The following is an 18,401-nucleotide window of genomic DNA, read 5'->3' on the forward strand; positions in this document are numbered from 1 at the left end:
AATATGCATTTTGCACGGGGCATTTTTAAAAACTTTACACGAGGAAAAAAAATTGCAAAAATGAAAAATTACAAACACACGAAAATTATTATATTAACATATCAACACTAAATTTTAATAAAACTATAAGAATAAAAAGATAATAAAAGCAAATTTTTATACTTAATTAAAAAAAAAATTAACTTGCGTAAATATGAAATAGTAATTATTATTTCATAGTTAAAGAGAATTATATAATTACTTTTTTTATACTAAAGTTTTAGTACTTAATAAAATATATACGTAGACTATACGTACAGTACATTAGTACATATTTTACCTTCAACGTTATGCCTACATATATATAGCCTACTACAGCCAGCTATATACGTATATATATATATATGTGTGTACTGTAATTCACGAGACATAATAGTGTTTACCATGAGCGCACTTAGCACGAGGAAAACACTAGTTTACCCTTCGAAATTTCCTTTGTGCACGAGTTCACCAAAAATATCCAAGAAATCCCATGTGAAAAACACGAACTGTGTTGTTTGGGTACTTTAACAATGTCAGTTACATAACCAATAGACACGTTCTGTGAAATATACATTATTTATTGGCAACAATGCAAAAGCAATATACCGCAATGCAACATTCAATAAAACTTACATACAATAAAGTGCAATAAAAACAATAAAGTGAATAAAGTGCAATAAAAACAATGCAACATTCAATATACCGATGCTCTCTAGATAACATATAATGAAGATTATTTTATTTATTGTTAATTGCTTTCCTCTTTATGGTTGTAACATGTGTAGTGAGAGACCTGAGGCCTCATCTTATACAAATGTGTTTGGTGATTACATTCTGAGCTAAAGGACCCGGAACAGAATAGATTAATTCATCGTTTTGACGTTTGGAATACAAAGTACCATCCTTAAAAATAGTAGAATTCAATACGTCTCACGAGCGCCTATATCTACGTGTGTGAATAAATAAGTAGCGTCACAAACTGTCAATAATACAATACAATCGAAATAACTTATAAGGACCCGCTATTTTGTGGTTTAATTAATAAGTCAAATATGTTTACCGTCCGTAGCTCTAGGCATTTAGGAAAGTTTGCTTGTTTGTTAAATCATTTTGCAATTTCTTGCCATTTCTAGTTGGTAAGTCGTGGAAAAGAAATGTTTTTCAATAGAACGCATACTATTTCATACATCACGCTTGCAGTTGTAACTCCACAACTAAACGAGTAATGTAGATTAATAAACGACATTCCTTTTGCCAGTTAACTGTAATAACAGTCTTCTGTTTCGTTTGTCAAGTTAAAAAACAATGGAAGAATTTGCGAGATCGCTTTAATCGTGAATTATGAAAAGGAAAAACATTTCAAGCCGCTCTGCAGGTTCGGAAAAAAAGCAATATTCATAATTTAACCAATTATCATTTTTATTACTATCTCTGAAAAACGACAAATAAAAAGTAGCATGGAACATTCCGATCAAAACAGTAACATTTCAGAACAGTCAGAAAATGCAACTACCTCATAGAACATCTACAGCCATTAGTCATAAACCGTCTTCACAAAATAAGCAGAGGAATCATGATGAAAACCGATTAATAGAAACATTAAAGGCTCGGATACCGTTTGTTTAAACACAGACCACACGGAGCACACCATAGATAGCAATATGAACTTTTTAATTAATGTCATTTCAATGCTAAAAGGTACAAAATGCTATTACAACCCACTCCAGTTCACTACAGCTATCCTTTTGACGAACCTCGTTATCCATGGTGTAGTAGTCGTGACTGGGAGTACTCTCGTGGTTATAGAAAATTGCCACAGATGGCCGAATGGCTGTGGCAGCCTATTATTCTAGGGAGACCCGAGATGAATTTCTCTCACCAAGCAGCGTAGTCTGCCATAAAACCAACAACTAGAGATTTCACGATCTTTAATGGTATACTTTTCTTTTTTTAATCAGACATTATTCATGCTCTTCTATCTGAAACAAACAACAAATGGAATGTAAGATTAATTTTCTATAGAGTTGGCAGGATTTTGTGCCCAATCTGTAGATGAAAATTTCTTACAATTTTTTTTAAATGCAAATTTTATATTAAAGTACTCCAATCTACATGATATTATCGTATGTAATTAACCTTGATAATGGAAACTTTTTCAACCGTAATAATGTATTCTAAATGGATTCGAATATAGCAGAAAATTAATTTAGATTATTTATGTAATACGATTTCAACTTACATATTCAAATTGAGTAGAGAGATTATCTATTCACTGATCACAGTATTAACTATCAAAAAACAAGAGAAAGAAAAGAGAGAATTCAATAGTAATAATTTCAAACAATTAAGGTTTCATTTCAATTAATTAGCTCTTCAAACGTGTCGCCATAAAAGTAATGTCCACGTTCCACTAATTAAATTATAAAATATGTACATATATTAATAAGTATTATACCTAATTTACCATTTAATGTTCGAAGCTACATGGGTTCAAAACTTGTTTTTATTTTTCTTGTCGTCCTTGTACAGTATAATAATATACGGCTAGTGACAAACATTTTACAACATTTATAAACCAATATTTTTATATTACATCATAGAGCGCAATCACAAGACATGCAATTAGTTCTTCGTCCGTGCCAACAAGACTTTATTTCTAATTTTAGGTAATGGAACCGCATGGTGCTCCGTACGTTAAATGATGTAAAATTAGAAGTAACAAAAACATATCTATTCATGCAAAACGTACAAACTGATCGGATCTTTTAAAATTAGAACGATTGATATAGAAATTAATGATGGAAAAACATGAAAATTGTCTTAGTTTATTAAGGAAAATAAAATACAAGTCGACCCCCCTATAACACTGTTGATAATTCCATGTTATATGAATTCCATGTTGTACGAGTCACTTAGATTTTACAAATACATGTGCTAGGCTGTGAACGGCTCACGTATTTGTAAAATCTAAGTGACTCGTACAACATGGAATTCATATAAAACGGAAAAATCAACAGTGTTATAGGGGAGTCGACTGTAATAGAATCAAATTCATTTTTGAAATGTTTCTCTTAGTAAATAATTGACTGTTTACATCAGAGCAGGATTTACAGTTGTTATGGTCCTAAATTAATCAGAAATCCTTCTTTTCCATTAAATAATAATACAAGTCGACCCCCCTATAACACTGTTGGTTTTTCCGTTTTCTATGAATTCCATGTTGTACGAGTCACTTAGATTTTACAAATAATGAGCCGTTCAGAACCCGGCACACGTATTTGTAAAATCTAAGTAACTCGTACAACATGGAATTCATATAAAACGGAATTATCAACAGTGTTATAGGGGGGTCGACTTGTAGTAATAAATTGATTAAAAAAAAAATGCGTATTGTATGTAAATCGAATGGGTTTCAATTCGAAGTTTTATTTCTAAATCTTTTATTGATGTTCCGAGAAAGAGTTAAATAACAAAATTAATTAAGGAATTATAAATTTAAAATTTCCTTCACATTATAAGGGATGGAACGAAGCCATTTATATACGAGGTTACGGATGGTTTACCTTACTTGTAAAAATTCGATCCCGATTTACATTCATCTTTCATATTTAAATAGAAAAAAAGTAGAGGAATTTCTAAGCATAATCTAAAAATCTCTTCGAATGTTATTCCGAGAATTATTCGTAGGTTTTTTTTATATGAGATGTTATCTCCATCCCGGTCAACTTTATAAAGTTTCATTACGAAATTTGATATTTGTTTAAAATTAAAGAACGTAAAAGATGGCAATTTGAAAAATAACAGGTCTTTATTTATTTTATATGATTAATATCTGGTAATACTTTGGTTTTATAATTGTATTCCTGCGATTTATTTTAAACGACAGGTTCGGCTTGAATAAGAAATTATATGAAGAAAAAATAGAATAAGACATATTTTAGAATAATATAAATATATTAAGCGAGTGGAATTTTAATAGGAAAAATATGATTCGCTGGAACGTAGGAGAAATGCGATTCGTTCCGACATAACGTAAGTTAGAAGGGAAGAGAAGTGCTGCCATCTAGCGCCTTGTTTAGTTAGTAAGCGAGCGATAATTTTCAGAACGGAGTTGGTTAGCGATATAAAAGAGCAAAATTGCGGGAGTACGTAAAGCGGGGCGCGTGGAGAAGAAAGGAAAAAATAAATGAAAGATAAGTAAGGATGAGAAGAAGGAGAGAGAAAAGAGCAGACTATCGATCGGCAACCCTATCCGGGAAGCAGTCGCCCCCGCCGACGGTAGTGGAGTGATCCGTTGCAGAAGCGGATTGCAGAAGGCGTCACCTGACTTCCGCCGATCGATGGGCGCATGCTCATTCGAGAGCGGCCGGGCCGAGCGGACGATGCGAGCGTGAGCATGTGCGACATCCCGTCCAGCCCCCGATGACTGCGTAAATGACAGCGGACGTCAGCTTCACTAAGCGGGCCGCAGCCGAAATCAGCCGCCGTTTCAACGGCCTGTCCGTGCGGGCGAAGAACGGTTCGGCCAGGGACCGCTGGCCGGAGAGGAAGTTAAGTAAGGCGGAGAGATCGGCCCGCCTGGCCGAATTGATGGCCAGCCTATCGAAGCCCCGTTCGCAGGAGGACCTGTGGCAGGACCCGCCATTCCTGGCCAACTTCTTTTTTTACCTAGCGCCCGAGGACAGGTGCGTGGCGGCTCAGGTGTGCACGGTGTGGCGGGACATCCTCTATCAACCTTGCTACTGGAAAGGGGTACTGCCCGTCCTCAGGTGTCGGGAGCTCAGGTGTCACGGAGGCGATTTGGCCGGTACGGCCGAGATGAGGAAGAAAGTATACACCAGTCTGGAACGTCGGGGTTTCGAATCGGTGGGACTGTTCGGCGCTAACGACGACGATGTGTACGACTTCATCAGCAACTGTCCACAATCGCAAGTGCCGCACGTCTGCCATTTGGTGTTGAGATGCTGTAACATCACCGACAAAGGTTTAGAAGCCCTATTGGAAACGTTGCAGGCTATCGTGCAGTTGGAGTTATCGGGGTGCAACGAGATAACCGATGCGGGTCTGTGGGCCGGCCTCAGTCCTCGCATCGTTTCCTTGAACTTATCGGATTGCATCAACGTGGCGGACGAAAGTGTGGCCGCCGTCTCGCAGCTTTTACCTTCTCTGTACGAATTTAATCTCCAGGCTTATCACGTGACCGACGCCGCTTTGGCCTTTTTCGGTCCCCAACAGAGTGCCAGCCTTTCGGTGCTGCGTCTCAAATCTTGCTGGGAACTGACTAATCACGGTCTATTGAATTTGGTCCACGTGCTGCCTAATCTGACAGTTCTCTCCCTATCGGGATGCTCCAAAATTACGGACGACGGGGTAGAACTCCTGGCCGAGAATCTCCATCAGTTGCGATCTCTGGATTTGTCATGGTGTCCTCGAATCACGGATGCTGCTCTCGAGTACATCGCTTGTGATCTGACTCCACTGCAGGAACTAACGCTAGACAGGTAAGTACTCACTTTTCCAATTATCTGCCTCTTGTCCACAACGATCCTTCCTAGCGTCGTTTAATTCCAGCAATTTACTTCGAGATTCGCCTGCTCTCAAACACATTACATTTCAAATCTACAATAATTCTTTTTCTGGATTTTACAACAAATCTTCGATAGTGATAAAATATAATAATTTCATTAAAAAATGAAAATAACTTATCCTTTTTACGGTAAGAATATCGATGGCCATTGCCAAACGTATAATTTGGAGAGTTGTTAGCACGAGCACGTTTTGTTTTTATTTGGGAGTTAAGGATAAAAGGGAAGGAAGTGAATCGATCGGGTTCTATTACTACTACACTGTGAACGTAATCTCTGTCGTATCGGTCAAGATGCCCGAGGACGCGTTACTGTGTTCGAGCAACTAGGAAATCGAACACTGCTGACGTAACCGTTTCGTCATATGACGGGGTCGGTCAACCGATCTGGTAAGTGGTAATAGGATTTCACGGATATTGCTGCTCTGTATCAGATTCTAATAAGACGACTGAAGGGATTTTAATTATGCACACAACTTTTATCAACCTATACTTTTCGTCTTCGACTTAATTTCTCTCTTTACTGCCGTCTTCCAGTCTCGAGAGGAAGAATGCTATAAGTGGCTTTACAATTGCGTTAATTTCTAAAAACTGTGATACTTATATTCAATTTTAAAGTTTTTTTTTTCGTGTGGAAATCGACTTATCCTAATTACATATGTGGCTTGCGCTTCACGTGACGTGATATAAAATGAAAGTGAATAGAGGAAGCTCTAAGATAACATTTTCACTGATTTGTTTTTCAGATAATTAATATCCTAATACAGTAATTGTATTGCCAGTTAAAATTCTGAATTTATATAGCCTTATTTTAATAATTTATTAAACGCGAATACCAGTGATTCGATAGAATCCTACTTGGATGAAAGGACCCCTACGACTTTTTTATCCTAAAAATAGTGAGAAAATAGATAGTTTGCGTTGTAGATTTTAAGGATTAGTTATAAACATGATTTTTCATTATCCTGACCTTGTTTCGTCCTTGTTAGGCTCGGGCCCAAATTGATGCATCCTTCTAAAGAGGAATTGCGGCGTATTGTTAATCATTAGCGTTTAGTTCTTTACACGTACAGTTTACGTTTATATTTTGAAGAGACACTCCCTCTTGTCCAATGAATTTTTTTCTTCTCTTGTCCAAATTTTGGCAACTGCACAATATTTTTTTTTTTTTTGTTTTTAATGTCCGTTTCTTTTGAATAAAACCTTAAACCTGTTTAAAAAGGTCGTTAATCTTTTTAAACAGGTTTGAAGTTTTTTAAGCTTTTTGTTATTTTACAATAGCTTTTGCTTTAGATTTTGGCGTCGTTGACAACGTAGCTACGTAAGGATAGGTGAGAAAATTGATTATTAATGCTTTCGAATATATCAGAGGCAGCAGTTTGTGACAAAACATTGCTGCGGTGATTTGAATGATATTGACTAATAGCTGAGATCATTTAGAGGCTATTCCCAGAAAAATTATGTAGATGATAAAGTTTATTCGAGACGATAATATCACTGGCTTTATCTACATAATTATTAGGTATTTTCGGATATTATCTTAAGTTGTATATATAATTAAGAAGCTATCAGAAATTCGAAAGGTGTGAATCATAGGCCTCCGCAGAGGGGTTAGACTTTGGAAAGAAATAATTATATCAATATATTTTTATTTAATTTATTAAATTTTGGGGTTTTTTTTCACAAGTAGATTATAGAATACAGTATCGAATCAATACAAAAAGAGACAAAGAGTCCCATGGTCGAGAATGTAAGGTTACACATGTCAATTTTACCATTATAATTTGTGGAATGTTTTACACGATCCCAGGGCAAGTGTCCTGTTTGCTTCCTAGATTAAAGCTACTAATCGATTATAATTTTTGGATAAATGTAAAATTTAGAGATAATAGACATTTTAATAGATACACTATCATTTTCTATGGTATATATTCTTAATTATGTAAACAAACATAATTTGGAATAACAGATAACGATTAGTTTCTTCCTTAAATACATTGGCTATTGTATTATTGGTACTTTGAAACTTATTACGGTTAAGTCACTTTGAAAGAGTTGTCAGATTGCATTTAATTTAGTAAATGTATCAAATTACTGGAGCTTGAATATCATAAACATTATTATAGTGACAATCTTCTATTGTTACATCTAACTGTGACTATTTACTCGAACGTTTTATTTTTTTTAAAGTGTATACATTTCGAAATTAAGTGAAGGAAACGATTAATAAATAGTCTTTATTTTCTAATAGCAATAAAGGAAAGCATCCGGGTCAATTCCACGGAAAATTTCTCATTAGAAGAATTAAACAAAGGATTACACAATAGCGACCGTTAGTAATTGTTGTTGTTGTTGCTATTTAATGCTGATATTTCGTAGTTTATCAATATTTAAATCGCTGATTTTATTCGCTGCTCCAGCAAATATTAATGTAGCGTAACGCAACGAACAACGTTCGATAGATCAAAAACCAGAACCTATAAGGTAAAGTTGGGTCTATCGATTCTGTGAATGATGGATCCAAATAGACTATATATCGACTTGAACGTGTCAGTCACGTGAGTCCACAGGCAGTCTGTTATTGCTGTTCACACGATGCAACGGTAATAGTAAATCCATCTCGTTTATCTAATCCGTTCACTTCATCAATATGGACTCTTCACGGATGATGTATTATTTTCATTATTCTCTTCTCTTAATTGTTATTAATTTATTTTCGCGTGTAAATTATATATAACTAGGTCTGTAGATGATTTTATTTAAGGTAATTGGTTATTCGGAATTTAAAAAAATATATAGGCGTTACCTGTTATAGGTCATTCACCGAGATGAAAGATAATATTGTTATTTCATTAACAATTTATTTATACGATAATTTATCCGAAGTTCACAACACAAATTCCTTCGTGTCGAATTTACATTGCCTATAGCTTACAAAAATTTTATTTTATTTTAAAAATAGGTGAATAAATATAATTGAAAAATTATATACTTTTATTAAAATTTTCTGATATTAATTATGTTTATATTTCTATTTTTTTTTTTTTAAGTTTATTTATCCGTAAACTATAACTAAAGATGCCATTTTTTTCTTTAAATCATTCGGTAGTATATATTTGAAAGTAACTTTACGAACTTTTATAGCTTTAAATGTAGAAAAAATAAAAATTTTTCTCTGTTTAAAAAAGTCTTTTTCGAATTTCAAATTTAATAATAGCCAGAGCATATCCGATGACTTCTTCTCATTCAGATTTATGCCTTCCTCTTGAAATACAATCTCGTATAATTAATTAATGAATGAACCAATTGTTTTAATTTGAAAAATAACGGTAATTACTTTTTATCGGATAAGTTTAGAAACAATAAATCGTATTTTTTTAATAAGTTCTTTGAACTCGTTATACTGTAGTAAATGTTTCTTTCTTTAAAAAAAATAAAATAATAATAATTCTTACTCATTATCAACAAATAATATCAGGGAATATTATCAGGAAAATTTTTGTTATAAATATGTACTCGAACTCAAATGTTATCATAGAAATTTTGGATGGTCTCGTCATATCTTCGCATCATTCTGAAGGAAAAACTGTATATTTCCTTTAATATTATATTAACAATTCATCCGCTTCTTATTCCCATTAAAACGTAAATATTTTAAATATTTAAAACGTTTCTAAGGAAGAAAGTAATCGATAGATCCATTAATAATAATGATTTTACAGTCGCCTTCGATGGAACAACTCGTCATGTAGGAAGGTCGTCGTGAGTGACAAATATTAATAAAAAAAAAATATTTTAGAGAATTCGATTAATTTTATAACTAAGATTATCAGGAATTAAATACGATCCCCCCTTTTTTAACTTAATGTTTACTAATAATTTTAATATCGGCCTTAAAAAGATAATCAGGTAACTTGATACTAAGTAGATCAATAAATTTTGTCTTTATTAAAATTTTTATATAAATATTCCCATTAAATAATCTTGTTAATGTGCGTGAATCAAAGATAACGGCATAGTTAAGAGGGTTTATTGTAATATCGAAAATTTTTTATGGTTTCGTTAAATAGTGTGAAATTCATTTTTAAAATTGCTCGAGTGGATTCAAATACAGAAGATACCAACCAACAGGGAATTGGACATAAAGGAGTTCTCAAATTTAGTCTTTTATGTAAAAAAAAAACAAGATACAAAAGTGATTTAAATTGAAGTTTCTATTGATAAGTGGAGAACAAATCGGATTCTGTTAGTTTTGTTGATTTTATTCGTGTACCAGTCGACCCCCCTATAACACTGTTGATTATTCCGTTTTATATGAATTCCATGTTGTACGAATCACTTAGATTTTACAAATACGTGTGCCAGGCTGTGAACGGCTCATGTATTTGTAAAATCTAAGTGACTCGTACAACATGGAATTCATATAAAACGGAATAATCAACAGTGTTATAGGGGGGTCGACTATATTTTTAGTGAGTTCAAGGAGAAGTGAGATTCACATTTGTGATTATTTCGGGTCCTCTCTAAGATTCGTATTCTCAAATATTGAGAAATAGGAAAATTTCAACACCGTTTTATTACATTTTAAATGATTAATTTGAGTACCTGTTACAGAATGACGTTTAAACTTAAATATGGATTTGAATTGATTCATTATTTAATGTTTTATTCATTGACTGTTGTAACAAGTTTATTTTTAATTAAAATTAAATGTTCCTATTATTTTAAATTAAACAGTTTATTTATATACATTACTTTATTGGATACAGTCTATTTATTTTTATGGAGCTTGCATATTACTATATATAAATCTAATAATAATAATCAATAAAGTTATGAAGTACTTAATAAAGTTATGAACGTATTATAGTCATATGAGTTATATATAATTTTTCCGCCTATAAAAAATTCACAATAACTAAATTGAATTAGATACTATTATTCTTTAATAACATATTTTTAGCTTTAAATATTCTTCAATCGTTTAATGGAATATTAATATTAAAAATACATTTAAAAATAATGAAATTAAGGTTTTTATAGTAGTATATATATATAGGTTTTTTCGTATAGAAATTTTGTTTTGCAATACTTAAATTCAGGCTCTAAATTCAGGCTCAGGTATTGAAAAATACAGAATAGGGCCTGAGAGAGATGAAAAAAGACCCAGATTAGTCACAAGTAGGAAGCATTATCCCTCTGGAAAAGCCATAAAAATACAAATGTTAAGTGGTTTTCCTCTTTTAAAAGGGGGAAAACGATTAAGATTTTAGCATATTTTTATTTAAATTACACAATTAATTAAATTGTTTAAGTATTTAAAAATACATAAATCATTATTTAGAATATTTCATCGATTTAAATAAAGAAAATATTGTAAATATACGTTTGCGATAACATTATATACGAAAAACATCTATCAGAAGGAAGGAACGACATTAGAAATAAATTGAATTTGTCCGTGTTTTCTTCAAATGTAAGATTAAAAAAACAGTCTGAAAAGGTTTCTAAATTGGACAGAATATAGTTATTATTTAGGAATTAAAGTGAAAGTTATAAGTTATCCTTCTTCCCTTTTTCTTTACCTTGAAAAATTTTAAAAGGAATCGAAAATCGATTTTTGTCCGTCAGAAAGCCGATGACGTCAATTATCTGAAGATGACAACAAGAATCTCTTTTTCTTTCCAACAAAACAGCTTCTGAATTGAATCCCCCAACATTTCTTAACTTTGACAGATAATAAAAAAACACAAAAAGTCGCCGAACCCATCGATCGTATCCATTCGATTTTTATGGAAAATTTCATAAATATCGACCCTCCGGACCGAAACGAAAAAATGAGTTTTGAAGAGGAAGGACACGGCAGTTTTTTTTTTATTTTTTCTGTTTTAAAGCAGAACCGAGTAATATTTTACCTTTTTCATACGAAAAATGCAGATGTAGGACTTCTCACTCCATGAAAATCCCAGGTAGACAAGGTCAATGACATCCAAACAAATGCGCTCATTGGTTAAATCATTCGTATTTCACTACGAATCATATGAGAATAATCAGATTCAAATAAGATAACATTGTTTATATAGTCCTATATATAATTAATCGACCGCTTTAGTAGTACTGGAAGACTAAGTATAGTATATTAGGATGATTTTATAATTTTAATTAAAGAAGTAAGGTTTCTTTTAAGAGTAATGTATATTGTTATAGTAGTTGTAATTTTTTTTTTTTTTAAATATACACCAAACCATAGATTTTTAAAGTAAGTTTGTATATTTAGACGGTGTAACTCCAATAAAAGAAAATCGCAACGTCATCTCGTGTTACTGTAATATGAAAAGCATTTTGGAATTTTGGAGTTTTCAAAATTCGTTATTTTACGTAACAGTAACGAGAACACAACAGCCTCTTTTGTAAGCTTTTCCTCGCCTAAATATGTAAATTATATTAAAAAAAACAAACTATATAGACGCCAGAGAGATTTTTCAATGCAATTTTCCCTATTTTGGCGGAGAAGAGTTTTAAAGAAAAGAAAAAAAAAAGGTCGACTCAGCTGTTTAATCTCGTGTTCACTGTAGTAAATTTTTCTTTCTTTAAAAAAAATAAAATAATAATAATTCTTACTCATTATCAACAAATAATATCAGGGAATATTATCAGGAAAATTTTTGTTATAAATATGTACTCGAACTCAAATGTTATCATAGAAATTTTGGATGGTCTCGTCATATCTTCGCATCATTCTGAAGGAAAAACTGTATATTTCCTTTAATATTATATTAACAATTCATCCGCTTCTTATTCCCATTAAAACGTAAATATTTTAAATATTTAAAACGTTTCTAAGGAAGAAAGTAATCGATAGATCCATTAATAATAATGATTTTACAGTCGCCTTCGATGGAACAACTCGTCATGTAGGAAGGTCGTCGTGAGTGACAAATATTAATAAAAAAAAAATATTTTAGAGAATTCGATTAATTTTATAACTAAGATTATCAGGAATTAAATACGATCCCCCCTTTTTTAACTTAATGTTTACTAATAATTTTAATATCGGCCTTAAAAAGATAATCAGGTAACTTGATACTAAGTAGATCAATAAATTTTGTCTTTATTANAAAATAAAATAAACGACGAGAAAGGAAAAATCACTATTTCGTCCGTGTCGCATTCGATCTCGAAGCGACACCAAGCGGTGTAAAAATCGATAAACAGTCAGTCTGCTAAGTTTGTTGCTATGGCAACTAGGTAACGTGCAACAAGCGAGCATTTTTAAAACTACTTTTTTTTTTAAAATTTCTAATAAAAGTTATAAATTGTAAATGTTACGAAAACATTTTAAATCATAAATATTAGGAAGATACAATGCATTTATTAAACGGCAAAATTAAAAAAAAAAAAAAAAAAGCTACCGGTCGTCATGGTTACCGTTACTAGGTAACCGACTGCTATTGTACTTTTGCCCTCGTAAAAAATTGCCCTAATTTAAAAAAAAAAATTATTTAATAAATGCGCATCTAATTTCTATTTACGTTCCTTTTTTGTCACGTTATGATGAATATGCATTTATCGATTTAAAATTTCGACGGTACTATATTATTTTACTTGATTTTAACATTCAAAAATCGCTTACGCAACGAAAATTGCGTAAAAATATATATTTTTTTAAACGACATTTCGATAAAATTATTATTATTAATTCTCATATAAGCCAGATTCTTCACTGTACTGTACTCATGCTGTGTTGTGTCGATATAACCCGTTATACAAATGTAATACAGTCGACCCCCCCTATAACACCGTTGATAATTCCGTTTTATACGAATTCCGTGTTATACGAGTCGCTTAGATTTTACAAATACGTGTGCCGGACTGTGAATAGGTGGGAGTCGACTGTATATGATACATGCTATACCGATAAATACCAAGTATCGTGTCTTAAACGATAGCGTAAAAGGCCTTCTCTTCTTGCAAATAATTAATTAATTTATAAGCGTGAGGCCTTGTAACATCGTAGAGTGAGGCCCTAAACTGCAGCTTACGTATGAACTACGTTACAAGAGCTGAAAAATCTCTTATCTTTGCCAACTGGGAGAATTTGGCAAAGTAAAACGTTATTACGAATGTTACTTAAATTATATTTTCCTGCATTAAATTAAATTATTTTTTTGCTTTGATTTATATAAGGTTATTAGGGCCTTTTTGTTTGTAATTATAACGTGGTAAATTTTTGATATAATCGATTGGATTAAATAATAAATTTGGAAGTGGAATTAAATTTACAACGAGTATTCAAGTACGAAATTTATAATGTGTAAAGGGAGAATCAAGCGTGTTGAATTTAGTCAATAGGAGTCGAGCGTTGTTGGCTTTATTCGAATTAATAGGGAAACACGCGCGCGTGTTAAATTTAAACAGAGAATCGATCGAAATTATAATAATTGAGAAGAACTATTTCCCGTTTTAAACGAGTTTTGTGATAAGTTTACTTAATTACGAGAAAGAAATGTTTTTAAATTGAGCCAATAAACAAGCTTTTCTTCGAGTTTTAAAAGTAAACAAACTGTTAAGTGTGAGTTATGAGAGGTTTTTCGTGCTAAAACTGTAGTGAAATATCTCTTTTAAATTATAGGAAAACATTATACATTTTCTTCCAGAAATCTTATATATAAAATTAGAGAAGAAATCTTTCTTTTTCCTACAATTTCCACGAAATCTATTTTAAGTATTCCAACATAATTGTCGAGTAATAACATAACTAGGTTACTTGTAACAAGATTATGACGTTGATGTTGGATTAATGTGAGATTTCTTAGCGATCAAAGCCGAAAGTTAAATATTAATATGAATCAAAAGGATTCAGATAAATCAGTGAAAGATTAATTATTTATTTATAAAACTGTCTTCTTTCGTTCGTGAAGATAAAACATATCTTTTTCTATTTATAAAAGTTTTGATTTCTTAATTATACCTTATTATTAGTAACCTATGGTTTCTGATTTTGTTGTTACACTGTAATTAATAACAGTTGATTATATAATGATTGTGAAATTTAATTTACGAGAAAGTTAATAATTACCGAATATTTTTTTTTTTATTTTTACTATAATGGATGTAGACTCGACGAGTTTTCAATTGAAAACTAAAAAGATCATAGAGATGGGCCTAAAAGAAGTTATGGTGGACATTTTTATTACTAACGGGAGCTTCATTATTTCTTTATAATGTATATATTTCAGTATACTTCTTACATTTTTTATGTTGTTTATTTTAAGTAATTATTAAAGGAATAAAACATTTATTATATGATTTATTTCATTAAACGAATTAAAAATCGTACATCAAGATTTGCTCTTAAATTCTCCTTTATGTCATAGCAGTAGCGGTCGAAGTTCTGTGAGGATTTGGGTGCCTCTTTTATGTTAATTTATATAATATGAAACCGAATACACGATCCTAGCCAGTACTGGAATATAAGTACTGAACCAAGACCGAATATCGATAAATATATTATTTGTATCCGTCTGAGGCTTCTAAAAATAGGAGGCTCTAGGCAAAAGCCTAGATTGTTTATACGTAAAATTACCGTTTTCTAATACAACATATAAAATTACTAAAATCTATTTATTTTATTTAATTAATAATAAAACGTATAGAGTATATGAATAAGCTTAATAGTATAATGGATAAAGTAAAATATTATTTATTATCTTTAATTTCCTTCTTTTTCCTCTTAATTAGGAAATTTATAATTTACTCAATATATTGAAAATATTCGTATCATTTGAGAGCGATCGTATATTTAAAAGTAAATTCTAAATTTCCCGATTAATAAAGAAAAAAAAGGAAATTGAAAATTGCAGATATTGATATTCAAATAGGAGCTTAGCCTTAGGAAGTTTGTGAATCAGTCTACATTATATATTAAATCGAACAACGTCCTGCTGAGAATTGAGAATGTAATGTTAAAATATCCTTCACGGTAATGTTGGTAGCAGCTAAAGGTCAATTAAACTAAGAAGCTTACTGTACTTAATAAACGAACTAGTAGTAATGGGAGTTTTTTAAATGATTTATCTTAATATTTTATATAAATTGTTAATTATCTTGTCTGAATCAGATGGTGTTTTTTTTTATATTTACGTTTAATATATTAAAAATTATTTGTTTAAATCTTAGATAAAATGTTATATCGAGAAAAAAAAATCTTCTGTTTCTAGTTATTTTTTCCTTAATCCATCTTCGATCTTATACCTAATCCTATGCAAAAATTCTATCTAATGAAAATCTGAATGAGTCAATCTCAATAGTATACAATTTGTGTGAAATTTCAAATTGACGTGATAGAAAAGGGATGCTGAATTGTGCTCACGTGATCAGGAAAAGCGTGATAGTGACGCACACTCCCGGCAATGTGATTAAATCTCTGTCGAAACGAGTAATTTTTTTTTAAATTTAATAATAATCTATTGTAAATATTGAATAGTATCTAGAATAAACTTGAAGAATTGTAGAAAAATGCGTTTGAAATATGATTGAAAAGTATTTTAAAATGGTGATTTATATCTTAATATTAATGATGTGTAACCATACCATTACTTAATATAAACTATAACATATAGTTATTACAAAATTTATTACATTAAGCTAATAAATACTGTATTAGCTTAATGTAATAACTTTTTATGATATTTATGACTTTGGAACTGCTCTATAACCTAACGATAATAACCGACTGATAATATTAAGCGAAGTAATTGAATAAAAACAACAAATAATGAACATTTTGTTTTTATTGACTATTACATTAAAAAGACACGTTAAAACTTAAAAAAAATTTATAACTTGAAGATTAATTTATTATTATTATTATTATTATTGATTAAATATTATTAATGGTCTTTAACAATAGCTACATAGTAATTAACCTAAGAAATGTTAGTAATTTAAACGAATGTATTGTGAACAAATAATTAATGCTTAACGTTAAGTAAAATTGAATATGCTATCAGCCACGTATAGTTAGCGCGAAAATATGGCCTAAAAAATGACTATTAAATAGGTAAATTATCGTTATCATTAGCTGAAGATGATGATAACGATAACAATAAGCATTTACAAATGTATTTTAACTTCTATGCTTTGGAGCCTGCTAACTGATAATATTATACGATTGATAACAATATCCGTGATTACAATAACTGGGATTTTGCTATATCTTTATAACTTTTACAAAAATAATAGAATACTTTATATAAAAGTACCATATACTATACATACATACAAATACCATAAACTACATACACTGTACGTTTTAACTTTACTGTATACAAGATCATATAAAGTATTTTTATGCTACATACGATATAAAAATAACACTATTAGTTTCAATAATTAATAATTACACCGATATTTAATTTATACCAGATTTACTTTAGAATTTATTGGGTAAATAAATAAATTACCAAATTAATCCAAATTACAGCATTTTCAATTTCTTATTAATTAATTAATTAACCAATTTTAATTCGCTTATTTAAATCACTTAAAATTCGGAAATTTGTGATGGAAAAATTGAACATTTTATTTAAATTGCATCGAAAGCCGAATTAAGGATTTAATAGGTTATTTTATTTGTCATTAAGTATATTTTTATCACTAAAAGTTTCGGTATTACACAGTGTTTCGATAGGAAAATATTGCAACGTATGGGATAAAATTCCATGTGTAGTGAACCTTTGATATAGTAAATAATTTTGTTGGCACTTGCTATTCTTTATGTAATTCTCGGTATAGTGAATAGTCGTTTGAGAGTTCATTATATCGAGGTGGTTTAGTGTATTTATTTAAAAAATTTAATCAAAACTCCTCCGAAATGAGGTGGTCTTATATCATTCAGTAATCGTTTTTACATGTTCTAAATAATATATAAATAAATGACACAGTGATTTCGTGATCAATTTTTTTATATTATTGTTAAATCTAAATATATATTCAAAAATATGAAGTTTATGCCATTTGTGGAATGATTTAACTCTGAAAAAATCGGTCACGAGATCAAAGAAAGTTATCATTTTTTTTTCAAAGGATATTCATTTATTACTTCTGTTATTTTCAAAAGCACTTTGACTTTTCTGATACTTCAATCCATCTTAATGTCGGAGTTATATACTTTAAACTGTTTAAATTTTATTGATTAGCTTAATTATTAGGCCTATAATTAGAAAATTTGTAAGAAAAATGTTTATTTATCAAATAACAATGATATGCAATAAAGTAATGAAAAGATTAACTAATAAAATATTTAAGAACTTTCAAAAAAAATCACTTACCTTAAAGAAAAAATCCAGTAGCGAATTGCCTAACTTACCCGGAAAAAAGTTAAGATTACGTGTGGCGTCATCTGTTGTGAGATATTTATATTATTATTTATTATAAAATTGCAAAAAAAAAAGCTTAATTTTGAGCGTAGAGATGAGTTTTATTTATAAAAACAATTTTAAGTATTAATAACGAATAAAATCTTAAGTCTGACTTCACTCGAGATATCACACACAAATCTCTCTCTATCTCCCCACTCCCTCGACCGTTAACCATCAAAATTTAGTGGAATCAATGTCCCTAATAAACAAATCTCCATGCAAAATTTCAGAAATTTTTGACGAAAGGAAAAAGAGTTATTAAGCTTCAAATTGGGTGAACAAAATCTTGCTCCCACACGTTCTAACATTCATACATATAGAAAACACTCCTAACTTTTTTTTTTTTTTTTTTTTTTTTTTAAACTTCCCCCCCC

At 30.7% G+C, this 18,401-nt stretch overlaps 1 protein-coding gene across 1 annotated transcript in view; it reads left to right on the forward strand.

Moving 5' to 3' along the window:
* Positions 1-4,152: 4,152 nt before the first annotated feature.
* The window catches only part of LOC111635033 (F-box/LRR-repeat protein 16-like), a 50,415-nt gene continuing 36,166 nt past the window's right edge, over positions 4,153-18,401 (forward strand). The window contains exon 1 of the mRNA XM_023379879.1: positions 4,153-5,522. Within this exon, the coding sequence (XP_023235647.1) occupies positions 4,456-5,522 (1,067 nt within the window). The 5' untranslated portion in view covers positions 4,153-4,455. The remainder of the gene's footprint in view (positions 5,523-18,401) is intronic.

The sequence above is a fragment of the Centruroides sculpturatus genome, unplaced genomic scaffold, assembly GCF_000671375.1.
Source record: "Centruroides sculpturatus isolate CEXI.00-Female unplaced genomic scaffold, Cexi_2.0 scaffold698, whole genome shotgun sequence".
Lineage (NCBI taxonomy): Eukaryota > Metazoa > Arthropoda > Arachnida > Scorpiones > Buthidae > Centruroides > Centruroides sculpturatus.